We start from the raw sequence: 20,503 nt of genomic DNA, 5'->3' as shown, positions 1-20,503 counted from the left end.
CAGCTACCAGCAGGGAAAACATCAGCCATGTAGGAGGAATGATGTTATATTTTTAATCCAACACTCTCCTTTTTACAACTTCTTCATGACTCACACTTGTAAAATATATAGAATGTAATTCAGAGATCACCCTTCATTTATTCAATTTTCAGTGTAAAATGCAAATGAAGTACAAGTTCTTCATTTTTCAGGAGATTTGTAGGAAAAAGATAATCCACTTAGGATCCACAAGGAAGTGGAAGGTCAGGGGAAAATAAGTTTCCCTGAACTAAAGTTTAAAAACAAACCAAACTGTCAACATCAGATAAACAATGTTTCACGTTTACAGGGTAGGAGAAAAAAGCTCCACTCTTGCTTCAGATGTGAAAAAAAATCCATAATTGTTTCTGTCCATCCTTCCACTGAGAGCAGCTGTGATGCATGTCAGTCAAGAAACTGTTACTGATAAAAGGAAATAGACAAAAAAAGAAAAATCAACCAAAAATGCTGCTGGTATTCTCGGAAAAATGGACTGTCCACACCAGATCCCAGACCTCAACATCACTAAAAACGATAAGGATTACTTGGACAGTGAGAAGCATAAAATGCAACCAACTTCCAAAGAGTGAACAACTGGGTACTGGAAAAAATGGTTATATTTAGTTGTTAAGGCTTCTGCATAACATTAAATATATACCATTTTCTACTTATTTCCTGACGCTGAAAATCAAATCTTTTGTACTTGTAAATGAATAATGAGTGGTCACTGACTGCACAGTACTAGCAAAAATGATGCCTATGGAAAATGTTTCGGCCTACAATAATCCAATCAATCTCTCAGATGGTTCCTCTTTAACCCCTTAAACAGGCAGGAGCCGTGGGCAGGTCCAAAGTTTTATTACACACTTCTATAACCTAGAAATAACTCAACCAGTTTGCATTGTAGTCCATGTAGTTACTGAATAATATGACTTAGGATGTAACAAGCCTGAGATAGATTAAGAGATTAAAAGAAGGTTATGTGCAGTTTACACGTAGCACCACAACTGATAACCAAATGTTATAAGTGAGCTTTATTTGGACAGAGTCTGCTTTAAAAAAAAAAAAAAAAAAAAAAAAGCACACACAAGCAAAAAAATAAAAAACCCAGAGAGTCAAAGCCCTCACAACCCCTATCAAACACAATCATCCATCCATACAATCATCATCCTGCTTAAGCAGGAAGACACACTGCTCCATAAACAGCTTCATTTCAGAGTCCCTGAAGCAGACTTCAGCCTGGCAAGGGCTCCAAACACACTCAGTCTTCCAGCTACCTTTCAGCCTGGATGCCACGCAGCTACTCTAATCTAACTCTGATCCTGATGTCTTCTTCTTCTTCTTTTTACTGTGTTTCTTGTGCCTCTTCTTCTTCTTCTTCTTTGATTTGTCCTGCAAAAAAAAAATTAAAAAAAAACATACCGCACTTTACTGTACTGCACTGTACTACAGTGCATTGCATCATAATGTATCGTGACAGGCATGTTAGTTTGTGGCTAGTGTGTTAGCTCAGCGCTAACATTAGCTTGTGGATAGAGCATTAAATTGGGATACAAAGCACAACTTTTCTTTCAAACAGTGCTGTTACAATATTGAATGCTCTAATAAACTTAAAATGACAACATTAACACAGTGTAAGGCTTTGTCAGCTACATTTTTGCTTTATTGCATAATATGCCAAATTAAGACACCATTGTATCATATCAACTAATGACTTTTGTGAAGCTTGGCTACAAGTGGCATACTTCTTCACGTCAATCAAATTTTAAAAGCAGTTACCAAACTCATCTCCAGCTTCAACTATAATTTTTTTTTTTTTTTTTTTACAATTTATACCAATTATTACTCCATTTTAAGAGTCATAAACTTACTGTAGTCTTCTCTTTCTCTTCACTACTGCGTTTTTTCTTCTTAGATTCAACCTACAAATAGAGTAGACGGCTGTTTATTATGATTTACCCATTTGTTCTGAACATCTGGGACACAGAAATTACACAGTATTAAACGGTCTTAAAATCAAGCCGACTTCATCCAGTATAAGGTGGTAGTAGTGAAATGTCCTTACATCGCCATCTATTTCAGACTCATCTGAGGACTCCGAGTGGCTTTTCTCAGTCTTTTTCTTCTTCCGACTGCCTTTTTCATCCTTTCCAATGAAAAAACAATCACTGAAACAGAATAGGCAAACAAGTAGATACGCACAAACACTAAGCAGCAAATTGCTTAAGCCAAAATAGGGTCATTTACACCACCTTATCTTTTTCGCCCTCTTCCCTGAGTTTTTTCTTCTTCCTTTTAGAGGATTCCTGAAATGCATTTGATGTTCCATCAAATTCCAGTTTAACATATGAGCACTGTTACACTTTAAAAAGCTGAAATTAAGGAACTATCCAGATGGAGTTAGTTTTATAAGTGGCAGTGGTGTACTGTGATTTTACCACAGAACATCTGTAATGCACAGGATAAGAAATCATGGAACAAATTACAGAGATGGGAGTGGCTACTTGATTTACGCACTGCTGTCACAACAAAAAAGTTTTATATGCAATATGTTTGGCTGCTCAGGTAGGAAAGATGAAACAACAACAACTCTAATCACAATATTATTTATCCTAACCATCTACCTAGAACTGCAATTTAATAAAAGCATGGAAATTTACAGCTGGTAGTCAACATCAGAAATGTAAAAAAATTTGTCATTTGCATGTTCTAATGTTTGGAGTCAAACACCCGAGATAGGAAAATATTGAGATTTGGTTGAGATCACAGAGAATATAAGTTTGTTTCCTGCAGTTTGTTCTACAGTACGTAAAAGGTGCTGGAATCTGTACAGGGCTTTGTTCAAGATGAACTATGCCTCACCTTTGTAATCAGTGAGAGTAGCCAAGTGCAAGTTGGACCCAAAACATGTCTGGTTTAAACCACACTCATTTTAGGTTTGTAATAAAAAAAAGGCATTCAAAAAAATCATTATTGCATCAAGTATTGCAATCAAGGTGTCGGTATTGGTGCTGATACTGAACATTTGTTAAAGATACCCAGTCCTGGTAGGAGCACTGAATGGCCATTTTTTCCCTGTAGGAGTGACTGGCCAACGGTACCTTGCTGTCTGTGTCTGTCTCTACATCAGAATCTTCAGATTCTTTCCGTGCTGAGGATCGCTTTCTTTTCCGCTTCTTCTTCACACTCTTTTTTTCATCCTGACATCAGCAACAAACCAAAAGCACCAACAAATGTTCACAACAGTGAAAGAACAATACATTTCCTTCCAGCAAAAGACTGTGTACACAAAAAAATAAAACAAACTAGTGTCACATGTGCCTCACCTCATCTTCAGAGTCGGATGATGAACTGCTGGAGGAAGCAGAACTCGATGAGGAGGAGGAAGAAGACGAAGAATGCTTGACCGCACACAACAAAAGCAGAGCTTATCAGATATCAAACAACTTACTGAAAAAGGGAGAAAACTCAGCACAGAAAGGCAGGAGAAATCTTTCAATTTGGTGCATTATTTACAATGCAGGTCTGAAAGCTGATCAGACATTAAGACAGTTTCAGAACAACTATGTGAGGGTATCACACAAGATGCGAAAAATGGAGAGCTTTTCTCACCCTACTTGATTTCTTCTTTTCCTTCTTCTTTTTCTGCAAAAAAGCCAAAAAACAAATTTACCAGTATAATACTGGTAGCATAAGATTATTATGATTACTTTTTCTTAAGAAGTTACCTCTTTCTTGTCTTTATCTTTCTCCTTTTCTTTCTTCTCCTTGTCTTTCTCTTTTTCTTTTTTCTCACCTCCGCTGAGGACTTTCTCTCTATTTTTCTCCAGCTCCTTCCTCCATCTCTGTGAATTAAAAACAAGTTCATTATTACTTTCCAATAATATATGCAATTTGTCTTGAAAAAGTCTGTAAAGACCTTTGATTAATTTTATGAGGGTACCTCGTTCATTTTATCCTCAAAATCAGCCAAAGCTCTTGAGCCCTTCTTCTTCTTCTCCAGCTGCTCCTTCACCTCCTCCCTGTGGTAGAACGATGGAATAACACTGTCAATTCTTTTCTTACTGTAAACGTACAGTCGCATAACATGGTTTACTGAAATGAGAAAATAAGTTAAATAAGGAAATAATAAAGTGAAAATAAGTTACTATCCTCTATAGGGAACAAACCTACATGTGACATTTTTTAAATGTTCAGAATTTCTACTTATTTGAGTTTAACCTACTGGGTATAATAAAACCTTACTCAGCAAATAAACAGTATCTGTGCATTTAAATGTGTAGAAGTGTGTTCTCTGTAGAAAATCTAACTTATTTTCACTTACAAAATCAACAAAATATGTCATTTCACCAGGGTCACCCAAATTTTTGCATACAAATGTACTTGATCAGGCAAAACATGTCTTTCACCAAAGAAGATTCTGCATTACAGACCTCTGTTTAACTACATCAGTGTCACAGCTCCATTACAAAACTAAAGATACAAATCTGGACAACGGGGGTCAGGAGAACATCCTGTAAATCAGGTTATCATTAAACCATTAAATAATTTGCTTTATTTCACAGTATAACGTGGTAGAACTAAAGTGTCTGTCTAGGCTACTTAAAATGACTTTTTTAATGCAAATAAAATTAGTATTGCAAAATGTATTCATATTTGCCCAAGATATTTTTGTGTTGGTCTTTTAAATGTCTTCTTAATAAATTAGAATTAATTACTATGAAAGACGTTCTTACTGTCATGAAAATGAATAATTACCAAGCTGGATCATTTGGATAGAAAATGCTGTCGGCATTTTGTGTCGGCCAGGTTACTTTATTTTTTCTTTCCTCCAGCATTTATGTTTCATGTTTGGTCAATATAAATAGGTGCTATTTTGGCCACTAAGACTTATGAAGTCTTATGAATGAAGGTATTTTTTTAATACTTATACAGAAAAATACTACTGAGCAATGACTTCCTTTACACCAGTTTACCATACTGGTCACTTAGATCACCACCAACGTTCTACTTCAGTAATCTCAACCACAAAAGCCTACATATAGATTATCTCAGATTCCTGCTTGCTGAATGATCCAAAAGGTTCTGAGGAAAAAGGAGCTGCATTCTAGCATTTTGTCCCAGTGATGAATGTCCTCTACGACCACTTGTCTAAAAACAACTCAGTGACACAAGATTACATCGTCCAGACTGGTTAATCCTCAGTATAACCTGGGCAGAATAACCCGGACATCTTCACAACGAACACTCACTAAATTACACCTTTTACAAACTCAGAAAACTTCCTCCCTGAACATTTCTGCATGTTGATAAAAAGAAAACTGTATTATCTGAGTGCATCTGTACTGCAAGCAAAGTTATTATGGTAGCAACTTCACACATTTAATAAAGTTTGAAGTTTATGCTTCTGTCTCTAACGTTTCCATACCATGTTGGTCGAGGCCTACTGAGATAATCCTGTATGGTGGGACCAGAGACAGGTGCAGGTCCTCTGGCTCTGGCAGCAGCTATTGGGTTCAAGTACGCCTGCAGTGCAACACAGTTACGGTAATCAGACATGCATAAACATGAAGGTTTCCAAAAGCAATCTGAACAACACAGTGAGTCCAAAACATTGGACCCCCACAGAATAGGTATTATTTTCGGTGGTGAATCATTCTCAGCACTGCAGTGACACTGACGTGGTGGTGGTGTGTTAGTGTCAGTTGCGCTGGTAGGAGTGGATCAGACGCAGCAGTGCTGCTGGAGTTTTTAAACACTGTGTCCACTCACTGTCTGCTCCAATAGACACTACTGCCTTGTTGCTCCACCTTGTAGAAGTAAAGTCAGAGATAGTAACTCATCTGCTGTTGCAGTTTGTGTTTGTCATCCTCCAGCCCTTCATCATTGGTCACAGGAAGCTCTTGGCTGGATATTTTTGGTTGGTAAACTATTCTCAAGCCAGCAGTGACAGTGTGATGTTCAAAACTCCAGCAGCACTGCTGTGTCTGATCCGTTCGTACCAGCGCAGCATACACTAACACACCAGCAGCATGTCAGTACCAATGCAGTGCTGAGAATGATCCACCACCCAAATAATACCTGCTCTATAGCAGTCAGATTGGAGTCCTCACCATCGAAGAGTTTCAGGGGGCTAACAAAGCATGCAGGGAAACAGATGAACTACAGTCTGTAACTGTACAACCACAAAGTGCACCTCTGTGGTAAGAGAAAGTGGAAAAAATAGTGTAAAATCAGGGAGATTTCTTAATGTTATGGCTGATCCTTGCATATGAGTATTTGAGCTACACCAATTTAGCAGAACTGTGAGGACGATCAGTACAACAGCTAAGGACTCCGGTACAACCGAACTGCCCAGGACGCAGGGCGCTCTATCACAGCCCTGGTAGACCAGCTATTTAGGCTGACAGACTCGCGTTCCCATAAGCAGGTAGCTATAACTGAACCTGCCAGCCACGTCAACATCAGCACATATGCAATTACCCTACTATTTAGTATAAGGCCAGCTAAGGTTTATGGCTCAATAAAGTAAAACCACGTAAAATGATATGGTTATTTAATGTTGAATGGCAGAAGCTTTAAACCGCTACAGCTTAGAGTTCGTTTAGCTAGGTTAGCTAGCTTAAGTTAACGCTGACGTCTTCTGGAGGAGACGAGTCTTGCTACTCACAGTATATTTGCTACTAACAGTATATTTGAGGCCAAATGTAATTTCTACACAAACTATAACCATATAGCAAGCTGTTGTAAGGAAATACGTCCAGTTAAATTAGCAGTGAAACCAAGAGAACTGGCGAATATGCCGTTCATTCCAGCCTGCTTTAATCAATCTGATAGGCTGTGCTAAGCTAGGTAGCGTAGCTAATATGATTGGCCATTGCCCAATAGCTCTGGAAAGATTTAACAGTTAACTGGATTAACAATAAGGCACGCGTTTTAATTAATTTCGATTTATGGAAAAAGTCTGATCTTTAAAACCTGAGCAGATGGTAAATCTTCCCAACCTGCACGGCCTCTTTACCAAGCGCTAATATTAGTTCGCTAACGCTAGCTAGCTACCGTTATCCAGGCCTAACACGAGTCTTGGGGGTTTGCCTCCCAGTGTGCTGAGCTCATTCGCTATCTATCTCGCTTCATTAACAAGAATATACACTCTAATTAACATTTTAGTGTTTTTAACTTACCACTCTGTTATCCCGCTTCCCCATTTTTTGTAGATGTGTTATTTAACCTGCAGAAGAAAACTTAGACTCTTTGTTTACATGGCTTGCTGTGCAGCCGCGGCGACATCGCCTCTGACAAACTGCGCGCGTGTGCCACCTGCTGGAGAGAGAGCGTTACTGACCGCCACATCACTATTGGACGTGGGACGCCAAAAGCTCCTAGACAGAATTAAATATAATAATAATGTACAAGTTGTTCATTTTTCAGCATCAAGAAAAAAGCCGAAAACACACAAATGATTTAATATAGCAGTACTGTGCGAAAGGTTTAGGCATCTAAGCAAATCTTTAAACAATTTACCTCAGCAGTGAGTTTATCCCAATATACATTAGAATAAAGTCATATTCATAATTCAAACAAACATAAAATCAATAAAAAGTAACAAGAATTTCTTGGGTCCATATTTTTCCTTGACACCTTCACAGCCACCACAGAGACTTGTTAATATCATCAGTTACATCATGAGCTCAATTTACTGAAGCAGTGATTGATCAAACCAGGAGCTGCTTTTAAACTACATATAGAAAATGGTTAAACAAACACACTAACACCCATAAAATCACTATTCATTTATATATATATAAGTTTTGTTTATTCAAATATTAACATTTTTCTCAGCAAATAAACACATATTACACAAATAGATTTTGAAAATATGTCTTGGGGGCCTAAGACTTTCACAGAGTACTGTATTATAATACATTAATACATTTTTCAGTATTAAGTGTGTCCACTCGTTGCCTTATTACAGCCTCCTTTGTTTTCTTTGCTTTCAGTTTTTTAAAGAAATCTCCAATGATTATTTTTCAGACCTCTAATGTTTGAATCTTAAACATTGGTTGCATTCTGTGCTTCTCAAGTAATCCTAAACACATTCAGTGGTGTTGAGGTCTGGACCCTGGGGTGGTCAGGCCATTATACTGAGAACACCAGCAGCTTCTTTGTTTGATTTACAGATTTTCTTCTTTTTTTGTCTGCTTCTCTATCTCATTTTCTCATCTCAGTGAAACATTGACACAGTCTATATATATATATATATATATATATATATATATATATATATATCTCAAACAAACATAAAAATGGAGATAGACCACAATTTTACTTACTAAAATATTTATTTAAAGAAAAAAAGTAAAAACAATGACAGGCAGTTACAAATGGGACACACAGCACAAGCAGCTTTATTTTTCTATTTTCAATTGCATCAAATTGGAACCACTTTAGCTGGGCCTTTTTTCTGTTCTCATATTTGAGCAGAGCCTATGGAAAATTAGCAGCAAACCAGTTCAAAGAAAACACAAATAAAAACTCATAACTCCTAAAAAAAAGAACTGAGGAAAAAAAAAGAAAAAAGGTGCCGTGATGAATATTGATGCTTAATTTGGTTGAGATAAAATATGGAAATATTCTTTAATCAAAGCCTCGAACTCTAATTCATACAGGCACTGACCATAAATACGTCTAACACCAGTCCACATTCTGTGTTGTGTACGCTGTTATGTAATTGTCTACTGTCATTTATTGTTTGATTTCCTAAGTGCACTCTGTAATGAATTAAAAAGACCTGATGTGTGTGAAATTCATTAGTCAGATTAGGTAACTTATCAAGCCGTTTGTATGCCTTTCTTGATCAAAAACATACACATTGAAATTAATTGCTTATTGAAGTTATGAAAAGGATGAAAAAAGAAAGCAGTATCAATTCAATACTATGAAGCAACCTGACTGTAAGTAACATTTCAGGAATTGGTAAGAGCCAACCACATGAGCTGCTGACAGAAAGACGGTAGACCAAATTTATCATACGCCAGCTTTCATAGCAAACGTCCTAAAACCTACTTAACACATGAAACACTGGCCAAAACTAACATCTACTCACTGCGTACGTTTAAAAGACTGCTATGTAAAAAATAGAAAAGCAAACAAAACGTATCAGTATCGGAACAATCAATTAGATAAATCTAGAACACAATAAAAAGCAAAAAAACAAAACAAAAAACAGCCTGTTCTGCTTACTATTCTTGTTAAAAAGTGGAAAGCTGGAGAAACTTAACATACCATAGACATTTCAACACAGTTCACTTAATTTTCCAGTGAAATACAAAGAAGTACAATGAATCTCACATGTGTGGTGCACACTAAAACCATACAAAACATGATTAGCAGTGAGTCGTACAGAAGAGGAGTCAATACTGGATACAGTTTTAAGAGTGGACTTATCGTAATTTGTGAAAATACACAGAAACAGAGAAATTCAGTAGAACAACAGTTCTGAAATATTTCTATTTCCTGCGCACAGAGTCTGTTCATCAGCTCCGTGTTGCATGTAAGGCAAACGGTAAATCATATGAGTCATTAGGTAGTTTTTACCCTTTCATACAAACCAGCTAAAACATTCCAGATAAGAAAGGCCTCTGATTCAGTTTGTTCTCTATGAAAAAAGCTGGTAAATGCACCAAAGGTGAAGGTGAGGACACCTAGAACACCTCGGGTCACTGTTACTGTTCTTTTTTGCCCCATAGAAGACTTTTCAAGTTTAAGTAAGACTTATAGCACCATCATTACACCACCACCCAATTAGACAGGCTAGATTTTTCTCATACACAGTCTTTTTCAAGGTTTTACCACCAATATGCCAATAAATAAAACAAACTGAATTATAATGAAGGTAGAGGCAAAGTTTAAAGGAGCTTGAGAGGAATAAAAACAAATGTAAAGTACCACTATCCAGCAATATGATACAAGTTCAAAGACACTGATAACTGATTAAATAAAACAAAACTGATTACATTTCAGATTCAGATTAAAGCAAAGGAGTACAAACGATGAGAAACATTTCAATTTATTGTGTATGTCACCCTCATGCATTTAAAATGGAACATAAAGGAAACTTCATTAAAAAGCTTTTTTTGTATGTTTCATAGGGGAAAAGGATGAGATTTCAAGGTGCTGTTTTTTGTCAACATAACTATATCATGTCAACTTTTACATTTCATAACCAACTAAACATTTTACATTCCAGAAGCTTTTAACTTTTAACTCCGCTATCACGCTAAAACACCATTAATAAATTCAAGACCATTTCCATCAATTGAAATCGAGCACAGAAAAGGCTCAGCTTACTGCTGAGTGAAAGCCACAATCAAAAGGCATACAGTTACATTTTAACACGCAAATATGTGTACTTTCTGACATCTAATGCCCACTGAAAACACCCACTCTTTCGCTGTCCATTTGGAAGAGGGAAACGCTACGCTGTGATGACCGTACGGCAGGTACCTGGAAAACGAGGAACTGACCAAGAGAGGGGGAAGCGTTTTTACCAAAATTGAATGAAAAAACATTAAGGAATGTTAGCAGTACAAAGAAGTGAGGAGTTGTTACAACAGCAATCAGAGGGGAAAAAAGACACAACTGCCTCCTTGTTTTATCAGTTTAAATATGAGTTCAGAATGCCATGTTACAGTGGCTGACGAGGCAAGTAATCAGATGAGCATTTGTGTAAATATAGTCATAAATAGAGCTACATTTATTGTACTATAATGTTAATGTGGAACGCATTAATACAGTGAATAGTTTGCAGACTTCATTTAATATGCGCTACTGTTATTACAAACCTGAAACATGTTGAATCTAAACCTACAACCATAAATAGACCTGAGAGCAGAGAGTGGGATAGAGCGAGTTGTATTTCATCAACACGTAGTACTGTTTACGCTGCAAAAAACGATATCTTAACAAGTGAAAACATCTTCAATTTAGTCCAGGGGTCAGTTACTGGCTCTTTTACTGCCCTGTTGTGGCTCCACAGCAGAATTAGATTTTTAGGTGAACGTACAATAATCCTCCTTTGCAGTAAAATAACTAACACATAATCTCTAACACATAATAACTAAACGATAATCTGCAACTTTGCAATTTTAATCTGCAACAAGAAACTGTCAAACACTAAAGTCACGAGGCTGAAGTCAGCTTCTCATTCACCAGCTTCTTGTTTGAATTCTCTGTTCCACCTTAAATGGTGTAGCATTTACATTCTCTCTGAGATTCAAGATTCTAAGAAGCTGGAGAATGAGAAGCAACTTCAGTCTCGTAAGAAGTTGAATTTTGACAGACATTTTTCAAGAAACTATTCCACCTTTTAGGAAAAGTTTCCTGCTGGAGATGTGAGAAAAGCGGCTATAGCTCAGCTAAAGCTTAACGCAGAGCAAAGTAAGTCTGCATTTTCATTTAAATTACATTTTGTGCCTGTACTAGTACATTAGCACATACTGAGACATATTTACAGCAGACATAGTAAAACGTTACTTCAGTAAAATGGGCATAAAATGTTGCACCTCCAAAGGTGGTTTGATTTTTGCTGAACGGACAAAATGGCTCTTCTTAACATTTGGGTCTGACTATTGGTCTAGACAATGTAACTATGTAGTTATGTCTCAATAAGAGATTAAGATTATGTAATCTATTTCTAGACGTTTTTGCTTGTTTGAAGTATTTTTACATTATTCCATTAGCAGATCATTTTACTGTGAAACAAGTAAAATAACAAGTAAAATACCCTGACAGCTGAATAAAACACTCACTTGATGACATTCCTTAAAACAAGTGAAAACATACAGAAATAGGTTAGATTCTCATAATATCCTTACAACAATCTCATAATGAGAGACATCAGACATATTGACTACATCTAAGATGTTTTCGCGTTCACATATCATTTTGTGCAGCATACTATGAAAAGCAAAACCAAGTGGCCTTACTCTGAGCTAACCGATAAATACGAAACAATGAGTCTATTGAGATCCTGAGTGTATGAAGGAAGCACCAGTGCTTATCTGGATGAACCTGTGGATGTATGTCTGTGATACAGTGCCTGTGTGTAGCTTCTCCTCAGTTTAGTCTTAGTCTTGGACCACATTGTAAAAAAAAAAAAAAAGTCTAAAGCAGCATCCTTCCCTCCTTCCTTCCTTCCCTCAATTCAGATTTATCTGAACAACCAGACAAGAGGCTGGGACATCTAAGAAAAATGAAACATGGAAGGATATAATGTAAGACGTTTAAACTGTATGTACAACGTCATGAATTCCAGCAGTCATCACATTACCCTTCTAGCCCTTTGCAAAACCCTTTCTCATGACCTAACCTTTTACATCTCATTCACCATCTCTAAAGCTTGACTATTTGTCTGCTCACACATTACTGCACTACAATTATATGTTAAACCACCTGCCGTTTACACCTGCTCCTGTTTTTATACTGATTCATTCTAATAGCGACTTGCTACCCAATGAGGGGCACTCCTCTAACTACATAAATGAGCTACTATACCGTTTCCCTGCCCACAGGGTGCATACTGTATGATGTCATACATGGAATATAGCATTTACTAACAAGTCCCTACACCTTCAAGTCAACTAAAAATTAAGACATAAAAACACAACCACAATAAGGCATCAACGATCAACACTGATATTACAAAAAAAATAATAAATGAACAGTGTAGAAAGTAGAACAAACAATTTATGTAGCATTAGGCTATAATGCATTGTTACATTTTACTAGGAGTTCAAGGGTTGGTTTTCCAGACACAGATCAAGTCTAACCCTGGACTAAATTACATTACCAGTGAGAACTAGGTATGTGTCTAGAAAAACATCCTGAAGTGTTTGGTCGCTCTGGGCCGATGGACACAGCTGGCAGTATCACGATGGAGTAAAGTCATATGATTCCTTGTCCTCTGTAAGGCGGTGAATGTGTATTAATTGCTGTTCAAGTCCACAAAGCCCAGCCCTCAGCCTTGGGGAGGGACAACAAGCTGGCACAAAACTAAAATCTCAAATAAATCATTTGGCCCATAACTGTGAGCCATTCAAGAGTGCTAGCAAGAGAATGTGAGTGTGTGATTAAATCTTTTCTACTGAGGTTCTGTTCAACAGACCCACATTATCAGTGACGATTCTACGTTCCGCAGGGTCCAAAGTGTGACATCAGGTCAGTCACAGGCAGTTGCTGAATCGGAGCAGTGAAAGGCGGTCGAGTCCTGGCAGTTTTATCTCAATTACTTAACTCTAATAAGGACAGAGTGATCCCTGGCATGGTGGTGTAGCAGCCTCTGTATCAGGTAGCTGGCAGTGGAGTTTCCTCTGAGCAGAGGGGACTTCCTCTTAGGGAAAACAGGCAGGCAGGAAAGCAGCTTCTGAAGTTTTCTTTGTTTTTTTTTACATTGCCCCAAGTAGGGGTGAATTTACCTTCTGCAGGCCTTGCAGTGAAAACACATCAACCAGGAGTTGCTGTAATACTTCAAAGAGACCTAAAAGCAGCACGTAATGTTGCAATGGAAGACAAGGTCGAAAAGGAGGATGGGGGCCAGTGCCTTGGGCACAGTGAGTTTTTAGGCCAAAAGTCTTTCAGGCAGCTCTCTCCTCCAGGGAGGGCTTTTTGCTGGGGAAGGGCTGGGCATACAGACTCTTGCTGGTGCTGTCCAGGCTCTGGAAGTATGGGTGAGACAGAGCTTCATAGGCTGATATCCTTCTGGCTGGGTTGAATGACAGGAATTGCTGTGTGGATGGAGGAAAAAGTGAGAAAAGAGCCTGTTAATGTGCTTGGAGTGGACCATCAGCAAATTAACTGCTTGTTCTTGGCTTTGACGTTTGGCTAGATAAGAGATTCTTAAAATAACAGCAAAAAAATCAAGTTTAGACAATTTTCCCCTTACTTCACATGCAGTCAATTTGCCAACACAGGTTTGTTGTCTGAAATTAGTTTCTTGGTTCGCACTGGAGCTGCAAGGCTAATGTAGCTAACAAGTAATGGAAGTAGTGATGAGATACTTTGCTTAGCTTTCTAAGCGCAGATGTTTTGAAGTACAGCTTCGATGTATGGTCCAAACGCAAAATGTGACCTGAACACATATAAATGAGGCTTCAGGATGTGTCTGAGAGCCACTGAAACCCACAGCAGAACTTGTGATTGACACATTGGCTGAGTCAATTTTCTGATCTCAAATCACAGAAGGGGTCACTTACAAATTCCCAAATTCTTTAAAAGTGGTTCATACGCTTCCTCTTTTGAGGATTTTTGCAGGAGAGATAGAAAAAAGTGATATTCATAAACCCACATGAAACTGTGTTTTTAAGACTCCCCAGTAACAAAAATAGAAGTCATCTTATCCCCAGCACAGCAGAAAGAAATCATTTTCTGGAATACAACTGCTGGAAAATAAAGATGCAGTGGTTCTCTTTTCTGTATTCCCAACCCAACGCCCAAGTTATTTAGCTCCTCACTCCACATATAGCCTACATGTTGATAGTTGTAGTAGTTATAATATTTGGTCTTATAATTGTTACCTTAATAAAAATAAACCTGCAGTCAATATTTCTTTCTTACTATCGTGAAACAAGGCATTTTTAATAAAGATAAAAAAATCAGATAGAAGGAAGAACGGAAATATAGTCATAATGACCCAGATAAAATGGATGGCCAGTAGGTGGATGGTCACTAGAGAGCAGGGTGTCGAATGTTTTGAAACCTCAAAACACTTTTTGACATAAATGCTTTGAATATTCCAAGGCTTAATTCTGCATCACTAACTAAAAGCCTGTCACATGCCTTAACTTTCACATATTTTACCTGTATTTTGACTATATTTATAGATAACAACATCCCATTTGGTGACAGAAATCACAAACAAGTCTGTGTGATATTATGTAACAACTCAACTTGGCCTAAGCAAGCATGTGATGATGTAGTCATGCGTTTTTACAATGGTAATTGATAATAAGCTTCTATTATTTATTAGCATTAGTTTCCTAGCCCCAGTGCAAAAGTTAAGAAGCAAACTTCAGACATCCAACCATCCATCCATGTCTTTGTTTATTGAAGCATACACAGGCTGAAAGAAATACTGTGTGAATCTGATTTTGACTTTAAACTTGATTTGCCAAACTATCACTTTAAAACATTGTGATAATGAAAACAGTTGAAACTCAGGACTCACAAGTAAAAGAGATTTGCCCAGCTCATCCATGTCTGGCACTAGGTCTTCGATGGGCTGGGGAGGGCGAGGGGAGAAGGCACTCTGAGGCAAACCCACCTCTTGGGGCCAGTCTTCAGGAGAAGGGACTCCAACCACACTGGAATCATCAACTTTATCGTCAGTATCACTTACATTATTATTAGTTATACTGCTGCTCATGAATATATTGTCTGACACATTTCCGACCTCATTTGAAAGTTCTGAAGCTTTTCTCTTATATGACAAAAAGGTACTCACTCAAAAATCTTGCCCAGTTGGTCAACATCGGAGTTCCCACGGAAAAGGGGTCTAAACAGTTAAACAGATTGGTTAGTGGTGTGACTCATAACACAAGAATGTGCATGCAGGATGACTGATAAGACACCATCGGTTTGAACGAATTTAGTACAGTCGTAGCACAGTCAGTGTGCCACATCATTCCATGAAAGCATATAATCCGTCCTTGGTCATAACGTTTATTCTATAAACACCAGCTGTTCTCTCATGAGAGCAAGTGAGAGACAATGAACAAGTGAAAGAAACAGAAAAACACAAAGAAATAAAGAAAACGAAAGAGAGAGGAAAAATCCCCTCACTGTGTTGTGGGCCAGCCAGGTCACAGAGAGGCTCTGATGTAATGAGCAGCGCTACTGTAAACGCTATAGTTTCCTGGCCGGGCTGACTGTGAGCTGGACTGAGAGAGAGAGGGACAGAAGACTGAACTAAGGGTTTTTTCAGCACATGCTGAGAGCTCTTCACATGCTAAAATCCTACTGCTGCTTGCTGCGGCTTTAGGCCCATTAGAAGGCCCATGGGCGGGCATGCTTCCCCCTGGCACATGCACAAGTTCCAGCAGAACCAGCCCAGGCCCCCGTCTCCAAACCACATCAACCGCCAGAGGAGGCACGAGGGGGGAACACTATTTTTCCCCGGCGTCTGCTCTGGCTGCCTATATGCCCTTGTGTCGGGGAAGGGCAATGAGCCATGTGAAAGAATGGAACCTTGCTGTTCTTGCTAATACACGATGTGGAAAAGAAAAGTACAGTATGGAAATATGAGCATCGAATAAAATGAACTGCCCAGTGTCATCTGTCCAAACATGTTCACAAGCTCAGCCATAATCTAGTTTGGACTCTTTTATGCAATCTCATGCAATGAGCATGATCAGCATTTTACTGTAATTAGCACAGTCATTCCCTCTCTGGGTAAGCTTGCATGACGTGAATGTAGGCAGAATTATCACAGTAAATGATATATTTGTAATCTAAGTCTTACTCTATAACTCACATATTTGCAATATCATTTTAAATGCTTACCAACAGGACCATCTTCTAAATCAATTCAGTTCAACGTTATTGTCATGTCCATAGAGGGTTGTAAAGTATAACAAAAACACTGTCAACCTGTTTCTCCTGTGTGGAGGTCAGCAGGTGGTGGTAGAGTAAAAGTGCAAACTACAGTAGAAATAAATATGTAGTCTTAGCGAATACAGCTTAGGTGTTTTGTGTGCATAACTTGAAAGTACAGTAGGTTGAGGTAAACTAGATCAAGTGTGCATATATACTAAGTTTTATAAACAGTATAAACACATTGTCACAGTTGTTATATTCACAGTGTACAGCGCAGGTAAATGAGCATTTCAGCTTAGTGTATACAGGGTACAGCCTAAATGTTCAAATGTAGAGAGTTCCAATTATAAGTGCATTATGCATGCAGTCCAATGAGCTAGCGGAGTGTGGAGATATGCTGGTTAAACTGGGTTAGACATGCTGAGTAAAAACTGTTAGTCCTGGCTTGGATGTTCCAGTACCTCTTTCTGAATGGCAGAAGCTAAAACAGGAAGTGGCTGGGGTGTGTGGGGTCAGAGAAGATTCTGATATTACTTCATCGTTTATAACGAGCTACCCTGGCAATATTTTGGTTTCCAACCACATGAATGCTGAGAATCGTTGGACGTTAACAGTGTTACATGCCATCTGTGCACAAAGAGCATGTATACATTTTAAACTAAACATATATTAGAGGGAATTCTTTTATAAAGGTGAATCAATAATAAAATGAAAATATCAAATGGCACATGAAAGAGAATGAAAGAACAATAATTTGCATATATTTGGCGCATATTTCACAGTATCAATCGTCAGCCCAGGGCTAGTACCTCTGCATTTAGTGTTTTGGTGTTTAAACACCTGCTTCAGTTCAGGAATGGTTTACATTGCATTACATTTACGTATTTAGAAGATGCTATTATCCAGAGAGCTTTGCAGAGTAGCATGTGGTTTTGCCTGAAGACGCTTATTAATATGGTAATGACATTCCGGCCAGTTTTTTGTGTGCAGAATAGAGTTGATGATAAACAGAGTAACCATTATCCCACAAATATACATCACAACATTCAACAGATGCTTACAGTTAAAAAGATAAGCAATTGATACTTGAGAAGCTGTTTGTTTCATTCAACATGAGGGCCAGTTTTTATTTGCATGGATGAGAAAGCAACAGCGTGACATTTTCTGATAGTCCTACTTAGTGATGCACAACTCTGGGTTTTCTGTGGTGAGGTCTGACTCTTAACTCTTGCCAATAGAGTGGATGGAAGCAGAGATTAAATCTTCTTACATGTAATTAACAGTACTATTGTAACTATGATATTTAGTTATATAACAGTGCTAACAGTCAGGCTACAACTGACTCTTTTTTAACTGTCAAATTGGTTCTGCTGAGTGTTGCCTTAGGCTTAGGCCTTCAAATGTGTCTGCTAGCTAATGGTTAGCCCATGTAGTTAGCTTGTTTGTCCACTGAAAGAAAAGAAGCTTAGAGTCTGTGAGCTAACAACTTTTGTTAATAGTTTAAATAACAATGTATATGAATCTTAGCTGCTAACAGGCCACAGATGGGCTAATAGTATGTGGTAAATGTAAGTAAAGTAGAATACATACCCTACTGAAAAAAACAGCACAGACCAGCATGAATTCCATGATAGTCTGAGATGGTTTATGCTGGTTTGGTACTGGTTCTGGTGGTCACCCTGCTGCATGGTCATGCTGGTTGACCAGCACACCAGCAACCAAAACATAACATCTGCTGTTTTTGCTGATGGGAAACTGCTCATTTATGTTGTTTTTTTTCTAACCAGTTATGCTGTGTTTTTTCAATCAGTATAGCCTTTTCATATTTTAAGTTTTGTCTGCTCATGTTTAATCACTGACTAATAACGATTATTTTTTGGGCAAAAGAATTTGTTCAAATTTGTATCCCTAGTGCAGACTGATGGTGTTATACACTATGCTATTCAAAAATTTACCAATGGAATAATTAGTTAGATCAGACGAATTATTGCAGGCAAAACCTCAAAATATGCATGGGCAGGGGATCTCCAGGACAGTCGCTGAAAGCTTTTGCTGTAATTTAACAAAATATGAAGCTGCAAAACACACTATCACCATCAGAGGTCACTCTCCTGCAGCAAAACAGAGGACAGCCTCGCAGAGCTCTGACTCTCAACTGTAGAGACAAAGAGGCAGCTGGGAGCACGTGCTCCCTCTGTGCTCCCTCTTGTCTTACCCCATCAGCTCATAAACTGCCTTCCGTCACGTCACAAAGCTCTTTCTGAGTTTGTAGTTTAGTCTCAAACACACATATTTTGCACATTGCCCACCCACTTCCGAAACTGAGCAATTATCATGTAAGAAAGTCTTACTGCCTGTCAGCCATAAGTCTGTATTTTGAGCAGAACTTCTTCCTGTCAAAGTATGATAAACATTCTTTACAAGTCAGAAGTGAAAACCAAAATGAATAACTCATTCTGTCTCCTTTTCAAACCATCTGTCATTTGAGATGTGCAACACCGCACGCCATTCATTCGCCATAGAGAGAGAAATCTGTGGGTTTGAAATGCGAAACCTTCAAAGCTTTTACAGTCAAACTGGGCAAAACGGACAAAACCAGTTCTATTTTCTAACAGCAGCAAAAAACCCTGAAGCTATGTCATGCCAAAACAAGTATGGCTGAAATTCTCTAGAGCTGCATTCTCTCTTTGCCCTAGGGCTACTTGTTAGTCTGACTGAAGTCGGGGGTTTTTGCACAAGGCTGATATTATGCAGCAGACAGGCTTCCTGAGTGAGTGGGCACAGCCAGGCCAGCACACGCAGCTGAGTCACACTCCAAGTGCCAGTCTCTCCATCCACATTCCACTCTGATAGCCTCTGGAATGCTTGGGTGTATGTATGTGCATGTGTGTATGGGAGAACCAGAGGAGGACAGCGTTCTGTTTGAAGAGCACATTAACACATACATACGTATGCATGCATTGTCAGAAAGTAAACATGGATGTGCATGCCTTCTTCAGTGTAACATATTCGACCTCTGGACTGGTGAAATGTCAACAACACTTTCAAAGTCATTCATAAACACGATGACTAATCACTCCACCATCTGAGAGATGCAGATACAGACTTGCATGGAGGTAGAATTCCCACTTAGTCTTAACGGTGCATTCTTCTGAAATCACTGCAACGCTTATTGGAGCAAAGGAGATGCAAAGCTGGAATATGAGACCTAAACTTTTTGGAAAACTGAAAGCACAGGAAAATGCATTACACAATGAGCTGCGGTTAGCAGACTCTTTTGTCTACACAACAGATCATTCCTAAAGGTTCTATGCTTTGCTCTATGTATTGAATTTTCAATAGCACCTTCTTTAATACCCTGCAAGGTGCACTGCTAACTCAGGTGTGCCTTGTCTGTATCATTCTCAGGTGAATCTTAAACCTCCATTACTAGCTTGATGTGATGGCTCTGATGGTGTGGTGCTCTTTGCACAGATCAGAGTGGAAGCCTTGGAAAGGCTGCTCCCAGGTGCCTTTTAATCTGCAACAGGTGGCCTTTTAAAATGTATTCTTAATCACCTCCAGGAGAGAGAGAAAAGGAGGCGCACTGTTAGCTGGGATCAAAGCACCTCCCTTCCGCCCTCAGGCACTCTTGGAGGTGGGCCAGGAGCCCAGCATAGTGGCTTTTTACAGGGCATTGTGTCAGAGAGAGAAAATAAGAGAGACAGCAGCCTGAGCACTACAGCACCTTACATCACAAAGACTAATGACCTAACTCACACTACAGGCCCACTCCACTCCAGCTAGGTCCAATGCTGACCTGCTGCCTCACCTGGCCAACGCTTTTACCTTACTTTCAGAAATGAAATCTTTCTAGTGCAGTGGTCAACCTTGGTTCTGGAGAACCCTTTCCGTT

The 20,503-nt window shown here is 38.6% G+C and overlaps 2 protein-coding genes across 2 annotated transcripts in view; both read right to left on the bottom strand.

The window, feature by feature from the left end:
- Nucleotides 1-39: 39 nt before the first annotated feature.
- fam133b (family with sequence similarity 133 member B) lies at nt 40-7,353 on the bottom strand. Its single transcript, XM_017694819.2, has 11 exons — nt 7,203-7,353; nt 5,447-5,544; nt 3,962-4,040; nt 3,747-3,863; nt 3,631-3,663; nt 3,345-3,419; nt 3,120-3,218; nt 2,271-2,324; nt 2,084-2,164; nt 1,890-1,940; nt 40-1,410 (listed from the first exon to the last, which is right to left on the bottom strand). The coding sequence occupies exons 1-11, from the start codon at nt 7,224-7,226 to the stop codon at nt 1,324-1,326; spliced, it is 798 nt and encodes a 265-aa protein (XP_017550308.1). The 5' UTR covers nt 7,227-7,353; the 3' UTR covers nt 40-1,323.
- Nucleotides 7,354-8,396: 1,043 nt separating this feature from the next.
- cdk6 (cyclin-dependent kinase 6) overlaps nt 8,397-20,503 on the bottom strand; it is a 40,721-nt gene continuing 28,614 nt past the window's right edge. The window contains exons 5-7 of the mRNA XM_017694806.2: nt 15,518-15,568; nt 15,242-15,377; nt 8,397-13,802 (exon numbers count right to left, since the gene is read on the bottom strand). Of these exons, the coding sequence (XP_017550295.1) occupies nt 13,653-13,802; nt 15,242-15,377; nt 15,518-15,568 (337 nt within the window). The 3' untranslated portion in view covers nt 8,397-13,652. The remainder of the gene's footprint in view (nt 13,803-15,241; nt 15,378-15,517; nt 15,569-20,503) is intronic.

This window comes from Pygocentrus nattereri, chromosome 27, assembly GCF_015220715.1.
Source record: "Pygocentrus nattereri isolate fPygNat1 chromosome 27, fPygNat1.pri, whole genome shotgun sequence".
NCBI classification, from domain to species: Eukaryota; Metazoa; Chordata; class Actinopteri; order Characiformes; family Serrasalmidae; genus Pygocentrus; species Pygocentrus nattereri.
This window is presented reverse-complemented; position numbering and strand designations above follow the sequence as displayed.

What these genes read in the sequence shown, in the direction of transcription:
- fam133b (XM_017694819.2), bottom strand. Translation starts at nt 7,226, where the DNA reads ATGGGGAAGCGGGATAACAGAGTG. An exon ending in AAGATAAAGACAAGAAAGAG is followed by an intron (nt 3,664 to 3,746) that starts GTAACTTCTTAA and finishes GCTTTTTTGCAG; the next exon opens with AAAAAGAAGAAGGAAAAGAA. An exon ending in AAGAGGGCGAAAAAGATAAG is followed by an intron (nt 2,165 to 2,270) that starts GTGGTGTAAATG and finishes TTCATTGGAAAG; the next exon opens with GATGAAAAAGGCAGTCGGAA.